We start from the raw sequence: 24,564 nt of genomic DNA, 5'->3' as shown, positions 1-24,564 counted from the left end.
AAAACAAAAGCAATTTGTCTTACTTTAAGCATAGACCACTACATAACTGCAGGTTTCCAAAAGCTAAATTCAACCTTTAAAAACTGAAGTTTTTCATCATTTAAGCCATGGTGCAATTGTGAATATTTTGATCCATTCAGTTTGGCAGTCTTTTACTTAAAGTTAGGAGAGGGAAAGAAAGGCTTGTTAGAGGAAGCTGATGGCTTTTGTATTTAACAGCCATGGGAAGAGAGATATTTTTCTCAGTTGTGTTTTTCTCTTGTGCATAATTCTGCCCATGCATCATAACTTTAACCTGCTGGTTACTCTATTATGAATAATCAGGCACATTTTTAGCTCATTTATAAATTCCCTGTTCTGTTTAGAATAGTATTCCTCATCCTGTGACAGTGATCATTACAAGCCTTCACTCAGGTCTGTCTAGGATTCTGCTGTGGTCCATTCCTGCGTTATTCCCCCTGTCACTGCCTGTGAGAATATGCCCTGAATTTCAGTAGTCTTGTTGAGGAAAACCATTAATTATATCCTTTTGGAAATTCAGGCAAATTGTATCAGCTCAGTTTCCTGCTGATTTCTTCAAGGAAAAAGTGTTTGAGGCAGAAATTTGATCTATAGCAGAACTCACCTTACATCTCATTTCTGTCTGTGATGGTAATTCTCTGTAGTAGGTTTTGCCAGTCTGTACACTATTAATATTAGACTTAGTGGCTTACAGCTTTTTCTAGATGCCAGGAGCAGTTTTCTTCCCACTTCCTCTCCTTCATGATCATTTTTTTTTTTTTTTTCTTATTATCAGCTCACAGTGTTCTTTATATATTTGCCTGACTGCAAAGACAGTTTGAGTATGCACCAAGTGCATAGCTGCTGCTTGGTCCTGGCAATTTGCATCTTTAGCTCTGTCTTCCCAAAATTGATAATCCTATTACCTTTTTTTACATCAAGCATTCAGCTGTCACATAAAAGTTTTACCTTTTTCAGAATATTTAATTCCTTGGATCTCTATTCTAGTATTACAAATGAATAATACATATCTGTCATATAATTAACTATATATAGAAAGATCTAGTGCTAGATAATCAGATTCTAGTATTTTAACTATAAAAAAGATTATTAGAAAAATCAGAGTTGTCATCTTCTGTTTCTTGTTTATCAGCACATGTGTTTCACTGCATTCAGTAGAATTTTTTTAATGAAATTAGTATTTTGCTTCTCAGTGAGTATTGTTAGAAATGCTAAAGGAGGTTCCCAGGCCTTATATTTAAAAGGCACTTGAGTCACATGTTAATGAATGGGAAAACAGAAGAGACAAAGCCATTTTAATCCAGTTGCCATTTAGCTAACTTTGAAAGAGTTATTTCTGACTGACATCACTGCAGATGAATCTGTCCCTTCATTTTTTTTTCACACATGTAAACAAAAACTATGGAATCAGTCTCTTCTGTGTAACCAAAGCCCTGTAGCTTGGAGGGTGCCAGTTCTTAACTGAATCCTATCTCAGCATTCTCAATCTCAAGGTCTTACAACATGCTGGAAGAATTTGCCTTTTGAAAGTCACATGAGAATAGTGAGAGGAATGTCTGGGGAAAAAGCCAGTAATGCTGTGACAGTTGCCAATTACTTAATGACTTCTTCGTGTCATTTAGAAGTCTTGTTCTTATTAGCTAAAACAGATGTATGACATGGTACTTTTATTTCATGCTCTGTTTGCCTATGAAAACATCACTAGATTTTAGCAAAGTGCAGGCTTTTCTATGACCATCTTCTTCACCTTGTTGCAAAAATTATAAACGTGATGGATAAACAAATGTGTGAAAAAACACAGTGCTGTGATTCATTGTCTTGTGAGTTGTAATTAGTTATTCTCATAACTAATGAAAGGGAGAGGTAAAATAATAATTCAATTGATCTTTACAGTGAATGGGCAAACAAATGCCATGATGTCATATTCTCATTCCAAGTAAGGCCTCTTTTGAAACACTTACTGCTGAGAGAAAAAGAGATAATGGTCTTATGGCATAGCAGCTTAGAATGTATGAGCATACGTTCACATTAAAATTTGAAGTGGGCACTTATTCTTAAAAGATTTGAAGTTGATTTGATTGTTATATGTTTGGGTATGGATATAACAGTGCAGCTACAGAAGTCATAGCTACTTGCATTTCTGTTTGCCCATCAGTTTTAACAGATTGAAAGAGATTTTGGCCATAAAAACAAGATATTCAATGAATAGATCAATATATACTTCTTCAAATGAAGCAAATGCTTATGTATGTCTCCAGGTTATTCATTTAATATTTTAACTAGACTAGTGCAAGTATTTATGAGGCTGCATTGTAAATCACATCACTGAAACAATCCAAATAAAAAGCATCTTTTATTTTTTGCTTTCAAAGAAAAGTATATGGAACCACACATGCTGTTGTTAGATATTTTGGAAGTATTAGAGATATTTTACACATTGTACAGTCTTCAGTGTATAAAGCTGTACTTTATTTCTGGTGACCAAGAAAATCCGAACTTGACAAAATTATGGTAAAGAATATTGTGTAGATCTGGGAAGGAAAAAAACAAAACCAGAAAAAAATGCAACCCATCAAGTGAACTTAGGCAGAATCATGAAATCTTCTTGATAGAGGAGAGAGAAGTTAAGTGAAAGGTCATTTCTTCAAGCCTAAAAGCAGGGACTACTAAGATTTTTATTATTTTTTTTAATTGGAGAAGATCACCCAGGCAGTCTTGATCGCTGGAATTTCAGAGCTGTTTTTAGCATTAATAATTTTATAACTGTACCCAAAACAGTTGTACTTTCTCCACTGTATGCTTAAGCAACTTTAATTCCTGGCGCTGTTTTGATGGTTGCTATTGGATTTTACAGGCTTCTGGTACAAGTAAATGGAGGTCATACATATCACATACCCATTGTCAGTTTCTTCTTCCAAATGTACTTCAATGTTGTTACAAGTGCGTCATTTGTTTTAAAAAATGAATTAAAACTTCAGGTATTTTTACTACATTCACAGTGCCTTCTCTCTTCTCCAAGATACAAATTTATTCTGCCCCAAATCTTCTGTCTTTAAATAGAGTATTTGTAACTCTGATAAATTTCCTGTCTTTTGAAGAGTACCTATCAACTATAGCTTCCTGAGATCAGACACCTGAAATCCAGAGAATTTCAAAGACAAGATTCATATATAATTTGCAGAAGGGAACATCTGTTTGTTGAAATTATGTTTATTTTCTCCTCTTTTCATTTGAAAGGCATGCGATGAAAGTACTTAGAGGTTGAGACTAAAGATTTTTTTTTTATCCCACCTGATAACTGCTTCTGATATGAAATATAAAGTCATGTAACTTAAATGAGTGTATTATCTAAGCAGCTATTAATTTACATAGAAGCCCTAAGGAAGCATAATTTTGCCAATTAAATTGTGGAACAATTCAATATTTCTCAGGCTTTCATAGGTAAATTCAAATAGTTTATCATTACTTGGGGTTGCTGATTTTAATACCAGCTCAGTGTAGTTGACTGCTACTTGGTTATTCTCTCCAGTGTATGACATTTTCTACATTCTGCAAAAGTTTTATGTGGGAGAAAATCTTTTGGGAGAGGAAGAGATTTCCTCTGAGGACATGAAATCACTGACATGTTCTGTTAATAATATCTGAGACTATCTTTATCTTAGAATGTCTTTAACTATCTTCCTATATAAGAAATTTAAACTTTTAAGCTAAAGGGTAGTATTTTCATGAAAACCAGATAAACAAACTAATGCTTGTTTTTGATGAATGTTAAATGAGAAGTTTTGTTTAAATTTGTTTTGAAAGGTGTGTAATATCTACATAACCTACATTGTTACTATGCATTGCTGACTTAAGCATTTTTAACTTGACTTGTCTGCTCTAATTCTTTCTTTATTCCCTTCATCATACCATCAATTACATTTGGTGCTCATACTGGTGTGAAGTTTATAGGGTTTCCTGATCTGCACTCATCTGCTCTCCAGCTCTCATGCAGACATGGAGCTGTCAGTGGAGTTATTGGCAAGCTTAACTATAATTATTACTATCAAAGTATATCCTGGAAGCTTTTCTTAGGACATTTGGCAAGGGTTGCTAGAAAATGGTTTTCTTTGTAGGTGTTAATATTGCTTAATCCTAGATTAAAGCAACTTTTTGCATATTATTAAATATACCAAAAAAGAGCTAAAACTGAATTCCTGTTTAGTACATCTGGACCAAAGTGGATTTTATATGTCATTTAAAAGCTTCTTTCAATTAGAAGTACATATCATCTGCCTTTATGTGTTTAGTGCTGCTACCACACTCATCGACACATTACATTTAGCTTCTTGTACCGTCCTAATCACTTTTGTATCCAGTGGCCTCATACGGATGAGAATAATCCAATCAAAATGACATATGTAATGTACCAATACTTGCTGTCATACCACAGAAGATAGAAGCCAGTTATCTGGGAATTTGGAATCTGTGCCATTTACATACATGGGGGAAGATTCTGGAAAAGAAGAAGATTTGGGCTCAGGAACAGCTGACCTACATGCTCAAGTAGCCAAAATCTTTGTAGTTCTCATCTATGCAAAGTGTAATCAAGGACTTTGGAGGGCTGAGGAGGAGGATGACGTGTAGAAGGAGTTCACAGGCAGATTGTCATGCCAGCTGCTTGAGGTCCAACTACAATACAGCTGGGGCTATTCTGACTGCCTTCTTCATTTCAGCCTTGATACCCTGTGATAGCTCACTTTATTTCCTAGTGTATGCACTTGTATTTATCATCAGGCTATATATTGGCACATGCTACAACAAATTCAAAATTATCTGGTTCATTCTAATGTAACGGTCTGGTTTTGACATGCTGTTCTTTATGTTTTAGTGGGTGGAAAACATTGTTTCTGTTCAGCTGTATTTTCCTGATGTTTCTTCCACTCCATAATTAGCAGTAGTAATTTGACTGAATAAGAGAGATGGCCAGAATGTGTGTTTCGTAGATACATAGAATTTTCATAGGATGACTTGGGGTGGAAGGGACCTTGAAGACTATCCAGTTACAACTCCCTGCCATGGGCAATGTTGCTAGCCACTAGATCAGGCTGCCCAGAGCCCCGTTCAACCTGGCCTTGAATGCTTGCAGGTACTGGGTAACTGCAGCTTCTCTGTGTAACCTGTTCCAATGCCTCCTTAATCTCTGAGTAAAAAAATTCCCTCTGACATCTAATTTAAAACTCTTCTTCTTCAAAATCATTCCCCCTTGCCCTATTACTGTCTGACTGTTTGAAAAATCAGTCTACCTTCTGTTTGTTTGTTTCTCCTGTTTTAAGTACTCAAAAGAAAAGGAAGGATTGATGAAGCAATAGAGATTGATATATTAGCTTAAGGACCAATATATTAGTATAGCAAAGAGGAATTAATGTGTGCTACTTCTAAAACTTTCCAGTTATCTTTGCATGGTATGTGGACTGTCACGTTTTTCAGAATGAGCCTTACTTCACTGAACTACTGAAGTCACAACATAATTCTTTCATCTTTGCATTCACCATTTGCAGGAACTTCTTCTTCATATAAACTGTTTTGAGTTATAGTGTACCAAGATAGAAAGCTGCTCATTATGGCATAACAAGTGATGGAAATTTGCTAAATTGGGGGAAAACAGCTAAAAGGTCAGCCAAGGGACACAGGGAGGAAGCTGATGATAGAAAAATGAGGATGAAGTAATTGAGCTAAGACCCCCAAAGCTATCTTCTGCACGTGCCCAAAGGGACATTAGCATATTAATGAGTTATTGGAAAAGAGTGGATGTGTATGCCAATGTAGTGCATATGTATGTATTGACAGTTTAAATGTAGAACCTGAACTCCGAGAAAGAGCACTTGATTTGTCAAGTTGCCTGGTATGGATTATGAGAATAAAGGAATATTAACTTTCTAACACCACATTGGAGTTAGAGAGTTTTCTTCCTGGATTCTTCTGATGACACCACAAGTCCTTCTCTTCAAGGCTATTCTCAGTGAGTTCTTCTCCCAGTCTGTACACATGGGGTTGCCCCAACTCCAGTTCAACACCTTGTACTTGGTGCTGTTGAATCTCATTAGGTTGTCACAGGCCCACTTTTCAAGCTTGTCCAGATCCCTCCGAATGGCATCCCATCCTTCTGGTGCATCAACTGTAAAGTTGCTGAGGTTGCACTTGATCTCACTCTCTAGGCTGTTGATAAAGACGATGACAGGCACCATTCCCAAGACTGGTCAGTCCCTTTGGGACACCACTTGTCACAAGCCTCCACCTAGAAATAGAAGCATTGACCAGCCTTTCTCTTTTCCAAACACTGTGGGCTTTGCTTAACAGCCATGTCTTTTTGAATATGTTGGAGAGTGGTTTAGCGACTACATTGACCATTTCCTTCAGTGCTGGGTGCTAATGTCCTCTGCGTGGCAGTGGCATTCTGACATTACAGAGGTGGAGCCAGGAACAGTGGCAGGATCATCCTGTCTGTATAAAACTGCCATTAGGGAGTGGAACAAACATGACAGGCAAAAATGACATAGCGCGTCAGAAGAGTATGGCATGGCAGTTTGTGTGGGCAGTCTATACAGGGCAGGTGAGGAGGGAGAGTATCACTGTCCACTCAGGAGATCAGCTCACCTACTGGCTGCATCATGGACAACAAATCTAACCATAGTCTCCACTAGGCAGAAAGTTCTGGCAAGAAACAATGTGGCAACTGAGAGGGAGTGCCTGCCTAAAAATGTAGTGGATCAAGCAGCTGCAGTGAGTGCCTGAGCCTATTGGTGCTGGTGAAGGGTGGCAGGGATTCCACATGCATAAAGCGTGAGGGGATGGATGATCTACTCAGCATGGTAGTGGAGCTCAAGGGGGAGTGGAGAGATTAAGGGGTATCAGAGAGTGCAAGCAGGAGATAGATTGGTGGAGTAACTCTTTCCCAAACTTGCAAAAAAGACAGCATTGTTGATACCTTGCAAACAGTGGTGGACCTCCTTCATGCCATCATTGAACAGAGGGAGGCGATTTAAGGGAAGAAGAAGAGTGGGAACAGGTCCCAGTTCTATATCACAGGCAACCCTTATCCTGACCTACCTTGGTTTCCCAGATACCCTTACGTAATAGGTTTGAGGCTCTGGAACTTGAGGGAGAGGTGATTGAGGATGTGGTGGGAGGTCCACATACGATGTTGTCTAGGGTGAGGCAGTTGACTCCACACCTCAAGAAGAATAGAAGGGTGATTGTTGTAGGTGACTCCCAGCTGAGAGGAATGGAGGTCCCTGTGTGTTGGCACAACCCTGCACAAAGGGAAGTGTGCTGTTTCCCTGGGACCTGTGTCAGGGATATTTCTGGGAAGCTTCCTAGTCTGATTCACTCCTCTGATTATTATCCTTTATTGATAGTTCAGACTGGCAGTGATGAAGTTGCTGGGAGAAGCCTGACAATTGGCAGAAAGGGTTTCAGGGAAATGGGGCAGCTAGTGTACAGAGCGGGCGTAGAGGTTGTATTTTCTTCTATTCTTTCAGTGGCAGGGAGGGATACTGAGAAGAGCAGGACAACCCATCTCATAAATATGTGGCTGAGAGGCTGGAGCTATCACAAGAATTTTATTATTATTTTTTAAACCGTGTGACAGTTTACTTAATGCCAGGCCAGATGTCTGCTGATGGGTCTCACCTTCAAATTGGGAAATGGACTCTAGCCCAGGAGCTGGCAGGGCTTGTTGAGAGGGCTTTAAACTAGATATGAAGGGGGAAGGGGATAAAACCAGGCCTGTTAGAGGTGAGCGTAGGGGATGGCAGGATTGGGAGTGAGGCAAGGGGCTCAGCTGAAGTGCATCTACACCAAGGCGCACAACATAGGCAACAAACAGGAGGAGCTGAATACCATTGGGTGCCAGGCTATGACTTAGTAGCAATCATGGAAACATGGTGGAATCACTCCCAAGACTGGAGTGTTGAGATAAATGTATATAAGCACTTTAGAAGGGATAAGAAAAGAAAGAGGGGTTACATCGCTCTCTAGAGAGTGTTTTAGTGTTGTTGTGCTTGGGGCTGGGAATGATGAGGTTGAATGTCTACAGGTAAGGATTATGAGGAGGAGGACCGACAAGGCAGACAACCTGGTAGGCATCTGTTGTAGTTCACCTGACCAGGATGAAGAGACAGATGAGGCATTCTATTAGCAGCCAGCAGAAGCTGTGTGATTACCAGCCCTTGTTCTCATGGGGGACTTCAACTTCCTTGATATATGCTGGAATTACAATACAGCACGGAAGAAGCAGTCTGGGAGATTTCTAGAGTGTATAGAAGATAATTTCCTTTGCAGCTGGTAAGAGAGGCTATCAGGGGAGCTGCCTCGCGAGACCTGCTGCTCACGAACGGAGGTCTGATGGGAGATGTGAGGTCAGCTGCTGTCTTGGACAGAGTGACCACAAGATGGTAGAGTTATTGTTTCTTGATGAAGTGAGGAGAAGGAACAGCAAAACTGCTACCTTGGTCTTCCAGGGGATGGACTTTGAACTGTGCAGAACACTGGTAGAGAGTGCCCCTTGGGATTCAGTCTTGAAGGATAAAAGGGTCCAGGAAGGCTTGTCATTCCACAAGAAAGAAGTCCTAAAGGTGCGGGAACAGGCTATCCACCTGTACCACAAGATGAGCCAGTGGGGAAGAAGATGGCATAGATGAACAGGGAGTTTTTCCTGAGACTCCAGGAGAAAAAGAGAATCTTCCTCCAGTGGAAGAAGGCTCAGGGAGAATACAAAGACAGTGTTAGGATGTGTAGAAAATTATAAAGGCAAAAGTCCAGCTTGAACTCACCTTAGCTGTTGAGGTAAAAGAGAACAAAAAATTTTTTTAACATATGTATTAACAATTAAAGGAGGGCTAAGGAGAATCTCCATTCTTTACTGGATGGGCAGGGACCATGATCACTGAGAATAAGGAAAAGTCTGATGTTCTCAACGCCTTCTTTACATCTGGCTTTAAAATTCAGACTAGTTATCCTCAGGGTGCTCTACCACTTGACTTGTAAATCTTGAATGGGAAGCAGAATAAATACCCCACTATTCAAGTGGAAACAGTAGAGACCTGCTACTCCAACTGAACTTCCACATTTCAAATTGGACCAGATGGGAACCACCCGAGGGTACTTAGGGAGCTGGCGGAGGTGGTAGTTGAGCTTCTTTCCATCACTGATCAGTGTTCCTGGTAAACTGGAAAGATCTCAGAGGATTGGAGGCTTGCTGTTATGACTCCCATCTACAAGAAAGATTGTAAAGAGGATCCGAGAAACGATAGGCCTGTCAGCCTGGCCTCAGTGTCAGGGAAGATTATGGAGCAGATCATCTTGAGGAAGATCACATGGCATGTGTGGGATAACTGGGGGATCAGACCCAGACAGTATGTGTTCATGAAAGGCAGGTCCTGCTTGACTAATCTGTTCTCCTTCTACGATCTAGTGACCAGACTGGTGTATGAGAGAAGGACCATTGACATAGTCTACCTAGACTTCAGCAAAGTCTTTGACACTGCCCCCCACATTATTCTTCTGGAGAAGCTGGCAGCCTGTGGTTTTGGACTGACATACTCTTTGCTGGGTGAAGAACTGGCTGGACAGCCAGGCCCAGAGATTGGTGTTGAATGGAGTTAAATCCAGCTGGCAACTGATCAGAAGTAGTGTTCCTGAGGGGTTGGTGCTGGGGCCTGTCCTCTTCAATATCTTTATTGATGACCTGAATGAGGGCATTAAATACACCCTCAGTAAATCTGCAGATGACACTAAGTTGGGAGGAAGTGTTGATCTACGTCGGGGCAGGAAGGGCTCTATGGAGTGATCTAGACAGGCTGGGTTGACGCCAATGGAGTGAAGTTCAACAAGACCAAGTGCTGGATCATGCACTTTGGCTACCAAAACCCTGGGCAATGCTACAGGCTTGGAGCAGAGTGGCTGGAAGACTGCGTAGAGGAGACGAACCTGGGGGAATTGGCTGATGTGTGGCTGAGCATGACCCAGAAGTGAGTCCGGGTGGCCAAGAATGCCAATGGTTTTCTGGCTTGTATCAGAAATAGTGTTGCCAGCAGGAGCAGGGAAGTCATCATCCTCTGTACTCAGAACTGTTGAGTCTGTACCTTGAGTACTGTATTCACTTTTGGGCCCCTTACTACAAGAAAGACATTGAGGCCCTGGAGCATGTCCAGAGAATGGCAACAACGCTAGTGAGGGGTCTGGAGCACATGATGTGGAGCAGCTGAGGGAGCTGGAATTGTTTAGTCTGTAGAAGAGGAGGCTCTGGGGAGACCTTATTGCTTTCTACAACTACCTGAAGGGAGGCTGTAGTGAGGTGGGTGTTGGCCCATTCTCCCATGTAACTAGTGATAGGATTAGAGGGAATGGCATCAAGTTGCATGAGGGGAGATTCGGGTTGGATGTTAGAAAATATTTCTCCAGGAGAGTGATCAGGTGCTGAAATGGGCTGCCCAGGGAGGTGGTGGAATCACTGACCCTGGAGGTGTTCAAGAAACATTTAAATATTGTACTGAGGGACATGATTTAGTGGGAAATACTGGACGGTTGGACTGGATGATATTAGAAGTCTTTTCTAACTTCTGTGATACTGTGATTCTTCAGGACTCTGAGGTGTGGTCATCTGGTCCCATAGACTTATTCAGTCTCATCAGGTAATCTTGAGTTTGTGTTTCTCTCACAATGGGAAGGATTTTGCTCCTCTAAGCCCTGCCCACAGATTCAGGGAATGAACATGATATTGATTAGAAGTATTTCGATTTTATAGATCGTTGTTGTTTAGAAGCTGTAAATATCGTGCTTCCCTGATTACCTAGTCCTTTCCTTGAAGAATTATGTGTATGCTGCATTCCTCAGAGCTTTTCTCTTCAAAACTGTTCTTTTTAATTATCATGTGGTTAAAAACAACTAAGATTAACAAGCATTATCTGTATTCTAGAACATGGTAGGAGTGAGATATTGCTTTTCACCTGGGTGTTTTCATGGCATAGAGAATATTTCCAGAAGCATTATGGTGAGGTGAGGAGCAAGTTTACACCTTATGGAAGATGTAGCTACAGAAGTAATCTGAAGGGTGATTCTTCACAGACAAACCAGATATCTTTTTCCTCCCTTATCTCTTTTCAGAGGTCTTTCTGAGTCAGTGAAAAAACAAAACATGATCAATCCATGTCATTTTTCATTTTTCTTTTCTTTTTTTTCTTTTTTTTTCTTTTTTTTTTTTTTGGTGAGAATTCCAAGAATTCGGAAGGAGGTATAATTTATTTTAATTGGAAAACATAGTTTGTTTTACTGTAATACCGGTGCTTCTCCCTCCCCCCCTTTTTATTTTTCTCCTGGAAATAACAATCATAACTCTGCTCCACCAGTGTTGTTGTTTTCTTTACTGAGCTAGTTCTTTCCATTCTCATGGTGAGGTTTTGATTCAGATTCCACATATTTAGCCTACTCATGTATTCAGCTGTACATGTGAATTCCCAAACTATAGGGATTTCTTCATTTGCTTCTGACCTGCCTCTCCACAACTTCTTTATCTGGGTGTGAAGGCAGCAGGATCAGTCTTGGATATGCACAGTGAGAAGGTGTTAGAAAAAAACAAACCAAACCAAACCAAAACAACAACAACAACAACAAAACCAACCCAAAAAAGAGAGAGAAGGGTGCTCACCCAAATTCAGAAATCTAGAACCACAGAAAGACTCCACAAAGGAGGGCTTCTGCAGCAAAAGATCCTTCCTCAGTGGCAGTCAGCCCTTAAAATGAGGTCAAAAAGGGGTAGAGCCAGGTTGCACGGGTGAATTCTAGTAAATTTGAATCATGTTTTAATACGACTCAGTGCTTAGCATCTTCATTGTGTCCAAAGTATTAGCAGACAGACTGTATGAAAAGCATCTCTGATGTCTGCTAAAATCTTCTGAGCTTAGATCAAAAGTAAAACTACTCAGGATTTTTAGCGCTATAATTCTATAACTGTTAGAGGCTCAATCACTTGTAGGTTTAAAGTAACAGGAAATCTTAGCCTTGTGGTAGGTAGCTCTGAAATCAGTACATGGTGTAACTAAACACGTAACTTCTTTATGCAAAATTCTGGCTTCTCTAAAGGAAATCCAGCCCTTGTTCTGGTGGAGGACGCTTTGTGCAGGACCTGGGATGTAGAGAGGACAGGATTTCATAGGTGGGCATCATCATTTAAATAGTCAGTGCTGTCTCTCCTGAGACTGCAGTGAAGGATGTTCTGAGGCAAGGCAAAGGATATTTGGTGGAGGCTGAGCCTATATTATTTAAAGTTTTATGACTTTGGTTTTTTTGTTTGTTTTTTTCCAGGTTTGCAAAGAGAGGTATATGAAACATTTCTTGAAGCCAGATTTCTATCTACAGATAGAATTCTGTGAATTAATTACCTTTCAATACCCTTCAAACCATAAACATCCAGAAATGATTCCTTCATGGGGCATGCACAAGTACTGTGAATCCACTGTATTCTCCAGCTGGTAATTTTGATAAACATAGAAATGAAACAAAAGTGTGCAGAATAGTTACACTTTTTATTAACAGTCATATATTAATAGCAGGTTAACAGTGTTTCAAAGCACTTCATAAATCAGTAAGAGAAATCACAGAACACAAATAAAATGACTCAACAAAGGTCAGTCAAAATGGCACTGAGAATGGCATTGAAAATGCTTTTTGCTGTTATTGGTATATAATCTCCATTTATTGAAAGGAATTGATGTTTGATTATGGGCATCAGGTCACCTCAAATGAAAGATATTAAGGGGAGAAAATTCTAGGATCAGTCAGCAAAGCAAATATATAATTGCTGTGACAATCTTGAAAGTATTCCCTGGTGTGCATCCTGGTCTTTGAAATACTTCAGGGCTGGAGGCACTTTGGGGAATAAACAGAGATTGCGCATCCTCTTGTGTGCAATCCTCACGAGCCTAAAGTTAAAAATAAAGCCTAGTGCAGACTTCTCAGTCTTAGTAAAGTCTTTGTTTGATAAAGATTTTATTAGGAATTCTTTGATTGACTGATTGATTCCTGGCATGAATAATTAATTCATTGCTAACAGTTGTGGAGACTAATTTTACAGATAATCCTTATTTCTTTTTATTTTATTTTATTTTATTTTATTTTATTATTTGTTGATTTTTACTGAAAATTTTCTTTGTAATATGTTACTGGTCTTGCTCAAAAACTTTGTCTTGAGGGAGCTGGCAACTAGAGTGGTTGCAACATATAAAAATGGGATTCATCTTCAGTTCAATATTGAATACATAATGACTAAGCTGAGGTAATCACATAAGGTCAAAAGAAGTGACTGCACCTCCTTTACTTCATGAGCTGCATCCCCCTCATACAGGCCACACTGACTTCTGTCCCGTGGCCTCCTCCATGTCTGCATGTGAAGATCTGCTCCACATAGTGCCTGCTGGCTGCAGGAAACAGCCTGCTCCTCTGTGGGCCTCTCATGGGCCGCAGGGAGCTGCTGCTCTGCACCTGGAGTTCCTCCTGCCCTCCTCCTGCACTGACTCTGGAGCTGTAGGGCTGTTTCACATTTCTCACTCCTCTCTTCCAGCTGCTGCGATGCAGCAGTTTTTCATTTCCTTAAATCTCCTTTCCCAGAGGCACACCCAGCATCAGTCATGGCTCAGCTCTGGCAGTAGCGGGTGTCTTTAGGAGCAACTGGAGCTGGCTGTATTGTGACATGGGGCATCAATTGGGCTCTGCTCTCACAGAGGCTGCCCCTGCAGGACCCTGGTTGTTAATGTGGGAGGTTGTTTGTTTTGAATAGAAACTTTAAAGGCTTTTTAGCAAAGCCAATAAAAGGAGTATCTATTGTGAAATTAGTGATTAACATTAAATGCTGGCTTTTTTTGCTGATAGCATTTGCTATAGATAGCTTTTTATTTATTAAAGAAAGTTTCATTATTAAGTTACAAGTGAAAAGCATGTTATGAAGGTTAAGTATTATTCCCTTGGTAAAAGATGAGTCAGGAATTTCTTTTCCATTTCATATTACACAGATCTCTTCTGCTTTGTGCTGTTCTCTTAAAGCTGCCCACAGTAGCCATTTTATTTGCCTGTAATCTGATCGCATCAAACTTGTCAATTTTGTCTCCTTTTTTTTCAAGTATCACAGCTCTACAGCTCTTTCCACCTGATATGCAGAAAGATAGCATAGTTTCAGGGATTGTAAGTGAGAGCATGCTAATTCTGTTTATTAGTGTGTCTTCTTGCTTTAATAATGATTGCAAGGTAGTAACACTTTTTCCACTTCTGGAAATGCCAAATCCAAACAACTGAAACCCATGAATCACATTATTTCTCATTATTTATCATTTCTACTTTCCTTTTACATTTATCATGAATACGTTCCTTTGTGTCAGTAAAGGAAGTTATGAAAAATTTGGTTTTATAAGGTATTATTTTTCTGTAAGTCTTAGCTTCTGATCAGCAGTCAGATCTTTCATATATTTGACTTCTCCCTCTGCAGCACAAGCAATCTAAGTAAATTAGATTTAGTTAGTTACTTTTATTCTTTGCAGTTGGCAGGTACATGAAAAAATTTGCTCTATCAGAACTCAACCATTATGATGTATTGGTATTGAAAAGGAACAGAAAATGTTTAATGGAGCCATCAAAAAATTAATTGGGCAAAATAAACATGTTTGGTTTTGTTTGCTACTTTCATACTGTCATTTTAAATATGTAGCTGTGCATATGGCACATTTCCAATTTTTTGTGTTCCCTTTGATACATGCTCTTCTCTATTAGATATTGGTGAATTCTTTAATGCAATTCTTTAATTTTTGTGGGTTTTTATATATAAAAAAATAATTATGAAATGCAAGTAGTGTAGTACCAAGTAGGTCCAAAAGCCATTTTGGGAATTAAAAGACAGTGGAGTCCAGATAAGAATGAGTTAAAACCTTTTAACAACAAAAGTTAATTACACTGATATTGCCACAAGGCATTAATGTGGTAGATTCAAAATAGGATTTGATATCCGTAAGTATGCTCGAATAGTCTGTTCAGAGTTCAGATGAATTTGGGCTGGTTGCTGAAACTTGTCTGTCAGAATCTTTTAATTTTCAGTTGTTCTAGGGATGGCAGAAACTGCTACGAGAGAAATTATTCTACATCATTGCTCTGACTGTTTGTCATTGCTCATTCCTTTGTGGCACAGGAAACAGAGTGAGAATGGGAGTCAAAGTGGAGGGGTACGTCTAAGTATGACCATTCCTATGTTTCTTGAAGGATTGTCAGTGCTCCATTTCTGGGATAATGTGTATGAGAAGGATTTATGAGGCCTAGCTTTCTAAGGGTCCTGAGCAGTGCTTGTCATAAAACTGTATATCTGTCACAAAACTGTATACCTGTCAGAGTCATGTTCTTTAGCAATACAAATATCTAAACAGAACAACTCACTGTCAAAAAGGCACTGCAAATCCATGTTAGGGCTGAGAGTAACATGACTTAGAGGAGCTAAAACAAAATAATAAAATTTCATAACTCAAGTTTGTATGCCATGTTTGAGGCTTTGACAGTTGCTTCTTGACACCCTAAAAATAGGGGCATATAATGGAAATGCTGACAGATTCTAAACTATCACAGTGGAAACAAGCACTGCTATAATTAGGTGTATCGAGTGAACTGTAATATGATTGCTGTGTTTATGCCCTATGCTGGAATGAATGTTTGTTAATCTGGACAATCTTTTTAGATGAGTTTGGGAGAAAAAGTTTGTGGGAAAAAGATGCTGAAACTTAATATTCAGGGTGATGTGCTTCTGTATCAAAAGACAAGAGATATCTGCAAGATATTAGATGACTCTGGTTAACTGCGGAATACTGCTTGTATCCAACAGGTGTTAAAAAACAATTTACCTGAAAAGATGCAACATTGGGTAGTTCAGTTCCGGAAGTGACATTAAAGTTTTATACCTTTACATTCTAAACTGAACATTGTTGAAATTATTTATATTTGATAAAGAGTTTTTGTTTTCAGAGGTCAGAGCCCAGCTGTTTCTGAATTTAAGTTGCTCCTGAAAGCACATTCATTAGAAACTTATGGTGTTGATCCTCATCCTTGCAAGGTAATGTTTTTTGTTTTTTGTTTTTTTTTTAAACGACTAACATTTAATAAAAAGCCGTTAATTGAATTTATTTAGATCTTTTATTTTTTATTTAGATATAAACAGGGAGTCAGTTATAAAAGAACTTATCCCTTGTACTGCATTTAAGGCCACAGAAGTACTTTTGAATCCGTGCAACAATCAAAGAAAAGGTCTCTGCAGAAGAACCAGACTGTGGCAGGATGATATAGTAGAGTGTCATGCCAGAAACTATGACTATGCTTGATAGTTTCTTTGCACTTACTGCGAAGGTTTCATAGATGCTCCAGGTATTAAATAGTTTCTTGCCAGGAATTTCAAGATTCAGGCTTACTGTTGTCCAGAAGTTGAAGCAAATTATTAGACCTTGGCAGAATAGTTTTTCAAATACCATCAAAATATGTAAGTCCTATGAAAATTAAGTGATTGTTTTGTGGTTCTTTAAAGGAAGGCGACTTTACTTCCAGTTCTGATTGTCCCTTACACCTACGTTTTTAATTACTTGGTTTTATCCACATACTCTGCAGTCTGTTAATTTTTAATGTTTGCTGCTTCATTTTTTCATTGCTGCTTTTGATTTTAGTCCACCTTGTATACTGTCTAATTTGGTTAAGGAACAGAAGTGTGCAATGCTGTCCATTTGGCTGCCTTGATGATGACTGCCTTCAAGCAGTTTCCTCTAACATAAAGCTGCTTCAGATTTCATATATAATGTGCTTGGAGTATTGTTACTGTGCAAAATACAGGGTCTGATTAAGAGATGAGTGAAGTCAGTGACACTGTAAACTTTAATTCAAAGCTGCAGTTTTCAGAGGACATCTCTTATGCTGGCACTTAGGACAGAATGAGAATTCATTCAGCACCTTCTCTCTATCTATGTAGTAGGACTTATAGAGTGGGAACATGCAGGAGTTCATGGCCTGAAATCATGGAAAAGTTTTTAGACTTCTTGAAGTAAGCTACAAAGTGCAGTGGCCCCTTGCAAGATGTTCCTTGCAGTTGTTCGTCTCTTTACCAAGAAACAAATAAGTTTCTGATTATTCTTATCTTCTAGATTGATTGAGCATAAGACACAATAAGCCCAATACACTTTAACAAGGTCAGGGTCTGGGATTTGGGACGGGCAGGAACTCCAGTTAATACCAAACTTACCTGATTCTTTGCTCAGAAAAGCTGGGGCAAAACTTCTATTATGTAATTAAATTCTTTTTTAACTGGTATTTCATAACTTAAAGACTACTAAATGTTCTGGTTTATATTCGAGAGTACTTGCTTACTTTAATAAATGTTTTTTAAAAGTAGCATCACATTAGAAATTCTGTTACTCTGTTAAACACATAGACATATATGAGACTTGTTTCACCTCTATTTGTATCAAGTATTTGTTGCTTTGAAGTGTACAACTTGGAAGACAATTTATTTTGAAAAGGAAAATAAAGTACAGATAGCCTATAAAGTAATTATAACTTCTGCATTAGTAACAGATGTCTCACTGGATAAAGACAAATTATATTTCTTTTTCCTCTTTCAAGGACTCAACAGGAACAACTACATTTTTAGGATTCACAGCTGCAGGATTTGTAGTTTTTCAGGGGAACAAACGAATTCATTTGTTAAAATGGTAAGCATGTAAGAGTGCATTAATATTGAAGATTTTTCTTTTCTCTTGTGTCTTCCTTTCTTTCTATTATTTTCACCTGTATTTACTTTCTTTAAGGTGAACCACTTGGATATTCCTTCTTTTACCTCATCATGTTTCTTTTTCTTACCTGCAGTTCAGTCTATTGTCTACAGTAAATTATTTTTCTCTTTCTAGGTGTGATGTCTGTAAGCTGAAATTTGAAGGCAAGACTTTTTATGTGTTTGGAGCTCAGAAAGAGGTGAAGTTTAATATTTTTACAGAAATTCTGTATTTGATTTAGAGTCAACTTAAATATATCATTTTTAACCAAACTTAAACTTCTATGAAGTATAATGATAATTATATTTCTTTTTTTTTTTTTCTAAAATGGAATGCAAATGAATATGAATATTGTTGGTTGTCAGAAGAGTGTCTTATTTGCAAGAGATTGAGATGTTTCTTACTTAACCTGCAGGCAGTGCTGAGTTGATTGCACCTGGTTTTGATTGTCTATGGAGCCAAGTTTTAATGGGTTTTAAAACACTAAAGTTCTACTTGCCTACTCTAAAGCGTGAACAGCATCTCATGGGTATTGAATCCTGGATCAGGGCAAAATATTTTCATCTTTTTAGAATCACCTTCTCAAATTTTGCTCAACTAGCTAGAATGAAGTGTGTCCTAATTAGAGTACTGTCACTGGACTCTTACAATTAAAATTGTGGAAATTTTCCCTACAACATGCTCTAATCATTCTTTCCCATGGGCAGAGTGATTTAGCCCAATGTTATGGCTTTGGATGCAGTCTGAGTGAAGAGCAGAAAAGGATGGAAGGAAGCAATTCCTGAAGTAGCAGGAGCTGTTTACATGGTAGCAAGGAGTATTTGGTGATAGGACATAGTGAACAGGGGAGAAGTAGGTGGTTAAGCAGTGCAACAACTATATAATGGTGGAATATTGAACAGAAAGACTTTGATTTTGGGCTGAAGGCTGTCAGGAGAGATTTATCTCAGAAGTCACTTGTATATATATGCTCTTCTCTACCCCTTCAGAGCATTCCTTTTTATTTTTGAAAAATTTGCTCAAGTAGTTTGATTACCAGCCACATATGGTATATATTTCTTTTAGCGAACTATAGATGGAGGATACACAGGAAAACTTGGTCTCCAGTTTATCTGATTATTACTAATAGCCATTAGGTATGAATGCTTCATTTTTTTTCAGATTTCAAAAGCTTGTTTGTTTTGTTTGTCTTCTTTTTCTTGCACATAGAAAAAGGCTGTACTGACGTTCCATACCTCAACACCAGCAGCCTGCAAGCATCTTTGGAAGTGCGGGGTGGAGAACCAGGCTTTTTACAAGTAAGTAAAACTGCAATCTTCATCTGTACTAAAATGAAAAGAATATGTGTGTCACTAGAAGATTACTCAAAATGAAATGTTCTGTTTCATTATTAGAATTAAAAATGAAAACAAAAAATATGCATGTTCAGACGGAATATTATTTTATAAGCCAGTATTATAAAGTGTTTAGAAACTGAATGGTGATGTTGGATGGATATGGTATTGAACTTTTGTTTAGAAACGCTTCCTTTTGGATGGGTAGTTTTTTCTGCTACTTAGTCTCTCTTTATACTATTGCATTATTATTTTTATAAAAACCTTTCTTTGTAGGGACATAGTAACACAAAGGGGATGATGTAAGGGGTGTATCCTCATCCTTACCCATAACTGCACAGAAAGAATGTATCTTCTACCATGGATGTTAATAACTTGCTTTATTTTGGAGGAGATTCCTTCTTTTATTTTAATACCGATAATGTATCCTTCTAATTCTATTAGTATATTCAGTGAGAACACCAGAAATATGAGGTGCTACAATAGAGCTGCTAATTCATCTGTACGATGAAAAATAGTTTTAGTTATGACTCGGTCCAGGCTCTCAGTTAATGGTTGTGATTATTTTCAACTACTTACAAGCCATAGAATATTGTCCACTGGGATCTGAGAAATGAGAGGCTGAAATGAAATCAGTCTGCCATTTTGAAGCCACTGTGCACCAAAGAAATAGCATGCCTGAGGTTGTACTCTTCCATGATTATTGTAGGTCAGACTCTGATTGTTGAGATAAAAGCTTGCTACATACTTTGTGTTTACGGAAGAGTGGTATGATGGTATGATGCAGGGTCCTTAAAGTTGACAGCATAGAGACACCATAAATCCACTTGCTTTTAGAGACAAATATACTGCTTCTGTATTCTTTGATATTTGTTTGATTAGTGGAAAAGTGGAAATGATAACCATGTTGTCTTCTCCTAGAGTAAAATTGCCCTAGTGTTGTTGGCTTATTGCAGTCTTTATTTTGTCTTAAGAATGAGAGTCCTTAGAGATGCAGCAAGTGTTTGCATTTCATTTTCATGTTTTCCTATCCAGGTAATCTTTATGAACTTTATGTTCAGTTATTCTGCACTGTTTGAATTATTTTGTGTGACACTTCATATACAAATCCGTTTATAGGTCTAAAAAAAGTTGTTAAGTCAAATTATTGAGTACTACTTTGTTGTATAAAAATAGCACAGATTGTAAATGAATTTGATCAGTTTTGCGTATCCAGTTTCTTCAGTGCTGAAAATATAACAGCCTTTGTTCTTTTTCATCAAGGTATGCAAAATCCAGCCAGATCAAGACCATGTCCAGCAGCAAAATATTTTTTAAAGGCAGCAGATTTCGTTACAGGTGGGTGCTTCCTTTTTCTTTTTCATGTCAAACTATTTCAGAAAGTTAAAAAACAAATGTTATGGCAAAAATGCAGATATTACTTTTGGCAAATGGAATATTTTTCCTTCGTGAGGACCTTTTCAAACCTACTTCAAGCCAGGATTGAAAATAGTTTGTACTGTCCATTTTGTGTCTCCAATAAAATAAACTTAATGCAGACTTTTGTCAAAGGGCAGTTCCATCGTAATGGGGACCTTGTTTTGTTGTAGCTTCTAAGAAACAAGGATGCATGGCTAGTGTAGATCGTGTTCAATATAGAGCAGTGTTGCTGGACACTGGAAAAGGGCTGTGTTACTGGGTTGGTCTAAGTAACACATAACATTCAATTACAAGAGGTTTCTTTTTCTTCAGTAGCTTTACAGATAATTTATCAGTAGAATTTTTAATTTTAGACATTTTTTGTTCTTTTCATTTTCTTTTTAAAAAAATACATAAATTATTCATGCATGTATAGTTCTTGTCATGTAATGAGCTCATCTTAATATTTATTTGCTTGAATATATAATACATATTTTAATGCAGTGGAAAAGTAGCCAAAGAGGTGGTGGAGGCAAGCTCTAAAATCCAGAGGGAACCTCCGGAAGTTCACAGGTATGTCTAGACATTTAATATTACAGTTTAGGTACAAAAGAGAATTTCTGCACTCCGCAGAGACATTCTCTTTTCTCTTCTGTGGAGTGTAGTGACTGTCATTCTGAACCTCCATGCTGAGACATTTGGAAATGAGTGTTGCCTGTGAGAGAAAATTTTGACAATTGTGTATTGTCTCCTACACAAGGGAAGCTAATTTGTGCTGTTTTTAAGCTAGCTTTAATTGGTTAGATAATTAGCTTGTATTATTTTCTGTGTTTGGACATAGTATGTTGTTACATGATTTTGACAGATAATGTCATTTATTTCCCAATTCTTTTCCAGTTTCAAAAGATTCTGTTTCGTTTATACATATGGGGATATTTAAAGGTATACTTAATAGCTTTTTCATAGTCCAGTAAGCTTAAAATGCTCTTAAAGAATGTTCATTCTTTAAGAAAAAAAAAGTTAACTTGTTAGAAGTAATCATCTGGACTTTATGAGCAAACGAATTCTTTCTAGTCTTCATTCCTTATTGCCCTGACAATGTAAATTGTCAAAACCTAATTAAAGATAATAAATTCTTTCTGAAGAGGCTAGTAAGAAAATCAGATTTCATAGAATCATCTAGGTTGGAAAAGACCTTCAAGATCATCAAGTCCAACCATCTTTACCTATTGAGTTTCATGACATGTTTGGTCCACATCCACATATCTCTTAAAATCTCTTCAGGAATGCCACTTCCAGTTCCACTTCAGGAAAGCCTGTTCCAGTGCATGATCATGGAATCACAGAATCACAAGGTTGGAAAGGTCCTACAAGATCAACTGGTCCAACTGTCCTCCTATCACCATTACTACCCACTAAGCTACTAAACCATATCTCGTAGCACCTCATTCAGATGCCTCTTGAACACTGCCGGGGATGGCAACTCCACCACCTCCCTAGGCAAGCCATTCCAGTGCCTGACCACTCTTGGAGAGAAAACGCTTTTCCTTATATCTAATCTAAATATCCCCTGGTGCAACTTGTCAGGTCCTCTTTGTTGCCTGGGAGAAGAAGCTGACCCCCTCCTCAGCACAGCCTCCCTTCAGGAAGCTGTAGAGTGTGATGAGGTCTCCCCTGAGGCTCCTCTTCTCCAGACTAAACAATCCCAGCTCCCTCAGTCGCTCCTTATAAGACTTGTGCTCCAGACCCCTCACCAGTTTCATTGCCCTCTTCTGGACATGTTCCAGGGCCTCAATGTCTTTCCTGTAGTGAGGGGCCCAAAACTGAATACAATACTTGAGATGCAGCCTCACCAGTGCTGAGTACAGGGGGATGATTACCTCCCTGCTTCTGCTGGCCACACTATTTCTAATGCAGGCCAGGATGCCATTGGCCCTCTTGGCCACCTGGTCACACGGTCAGCTCATGTTCAGCCGAGCATCAAACAACGCTCTTAGGTCCCTTTCCTCTTTACAGTCATCCACCCACTCATCCCCAAGACTATAGAGTTGCATGGGGTTATTGTGGCCAGTGTGCAGGATCTGACACTTGACCTTGTTGAACTTCATTCCACTGGCCTCAGCCTAGCTATCCAGCCTGTCCATATCCCTCTGAAGGGCCTTCCTACCCTCAGGCACATTGACACTACCTCCCAACTTGGTGTCACCTGCAGATTTACTGAGGGTACCTGATCTGCCCTCGTCCAGATCATCAATAAAGATATTAAACAAGATGGGTACCAGTACTGACCCCTGGGGGACACCACTTGTAATGGATCACCAGGTGGACTTAAAAAAAAAATTCCATTAATTACTACCTGCTGGACGCAGTCCTCTAGCCAGTTCCTTACCCAAACAATGGTATGCCTGTCCAGGCCATGGGCAGACAGTTTCCCCAGGAGAATACTGAGAGAGACCGTGTCAAAGGCTTTGCTAAAGTCTGGGTAGACTACATTAACAGCCTTTCCCTCATCTACCAGTTGGTCACTGAGTTGTAGAAGGAAATGAAGTTGGTCAGCAGGACCTTTCTTTTATGAACCCTTTCATGGACCTGATACCCTGGATGCCACATATATGCCATGTAATCTCACCCAAGATGATTTGCTCCATAACTTTTCCTTGTACCACAGTCAGGCTGACAGGCCCGTAGTTCCCTGGATCCTCCTTACAGCCCTTCTTGTAGATGAGAGTCATGCTGGCAAGCCTCCAATCCTCTGGGACCTCTCCAGATTATCAGGAGAACTGGTAGATGGTGGAAAGGAGCTCGGCAAAACCTTTCTGTGAAGAGACCCTTCCGAAACCTCTCCTGGTGCTGCTTAAGAACATTTTGTCATTCTTTATCATATGTCAGAGGAGAAAAGAGACTATAATGCTATTTAAAAACTTCTTAAAAATTGTGCTTAATTTTCTGAATATTCAGCAGCTATATCCTTATTTTGATTGTGTGGATTTTTTTTTTTTGTCAGGGTGGCAAGGAGGCCTTTTAAAACTATATTTGAAACTCCGTGTACACTTGAGAGAAAAGTGGACTGTTTTTATTAAAGTGTAGAAATATATTTGCAAAAAATATAATATGCTGCCTAGCCCTAATATGCAACAAATATTAAGCCCATGCAGATATGTTTTATATATGTTTTTGCAGATCACATTTTAAAAACCTGTAAATGATGTTCTAGACAGTGTTATCTGGGAACACAGAAGGCAGAATGTCAGAATACAAGTCCATCCTTGGGACAGAATACATGGGCATAAAAATGAATTTTAAATTAAATAGTTACTCAGATAAGGAAGTATCTTGCTGCCTACTTTCTGCAGGATCTTTTTTTTCTGTAGGATAAAAAGATTTTAAAGTAAAATTATTTTTATCTTACATTTTTATTTGCTTTCAGTGTTATAAGGAGTACATTGTTGAAACTTTCCATGTAAATAAAGAAACAAATCAGACTTGGAATAGTTATAGTGCAATGCCACACAGACTTAACACCTACAAATACGAGCATGTATTTTCTTACGATTAACCATCCTACAACTGCTTGCATTTAGAATATTATGGTACCTTCAAATTCAGCTTTTTAGACTGAATACGAAAAAGACTAGTGATGTGAAGTTTTTTTATGATGCAGGTTTTGAAATGGGGAAGAACGATATATAGCTTGACCTTCTAATAGAGAGGTAAAATCATAAACTATAATAGTTTCAGCTCAAAAAAAAAAAAAAAAAAGAAAGAAAAGAAAAAAAAAGTAAAAAAAAAAGTTTGGATTTTGGGCCTGAAAATGACATTTTTTTTAGATGCAAAACAGCCAGAAGAAATTGTGTAATTGTAGTTATAAAGAAAGAATTATAATTTTTTTTCTCCCTTTATGTTGTCCCTCATTCTCTCTTTATGTCTCCCTCCCTCTCTTTATGTCTAGAGAGAAAGAAATCTAAGGTGGCTCCTGTAGAATGTTGTATTTGGAT

General features: G+C 38.5%; 1 protein-coding gene across 7 annotated transcripts in view; it reads left to right on the top strand.

The window, feature by feature from the left end:
• Positions 1–24,564, top strand: part of FRMD3 (FERM domain containing 3) — a 152,640-nt gene that overhangs the window by 108,418 nt on the left and 19,658 nt on the right. For all 7 annotated transcript variants that reach the window (XM_085212513.1, XM_085212515.1, XM_085212511.1 and 4 more), the window contains 6 exons: positions 16,051–16,138; positions 17,689–17,777; positions 17,973–18,036; positions 19,047–19,135; positions 20,435–20,509; positions 21,074–21,142. In XM_085212513.1, the coding sequence (XP_085068639.1) occupies positions 16,051–16,138; positions 17,689–17,777; positions 17,973–18,036; positions 19,047–19,135; positions 20,435–20,509; positions 21,074–21,142 (474 nt within the window). The remainder of the gene's footprint in view (positions 1–16,050; positions 16,139–17,688; positions 17,778–17,972; positions 18,037–19,046; positions 19,136–20,434; positions 20,510–21,073; positions 21,143–24,564) is intronic.

Source organism: Meleagris gallopavo, chromosome Z (assembly GCF_905368555.1).
Source record: "Meleagris gallopavo chromosome Z, MGAL_WU_HG_1.1, whole genome shotgun sequence".
Classification (NCBI taxonomy): Eukaryota; Metazoa; Chordata; class Aves; order Galliformes; family Phasianidae; genus Meleagris; species Meleagris gallopavo.
Note: the sequence above shows the minus strand (reverse complement) of the source record. Positions and strands in the feature narration are given on the sequence as shown.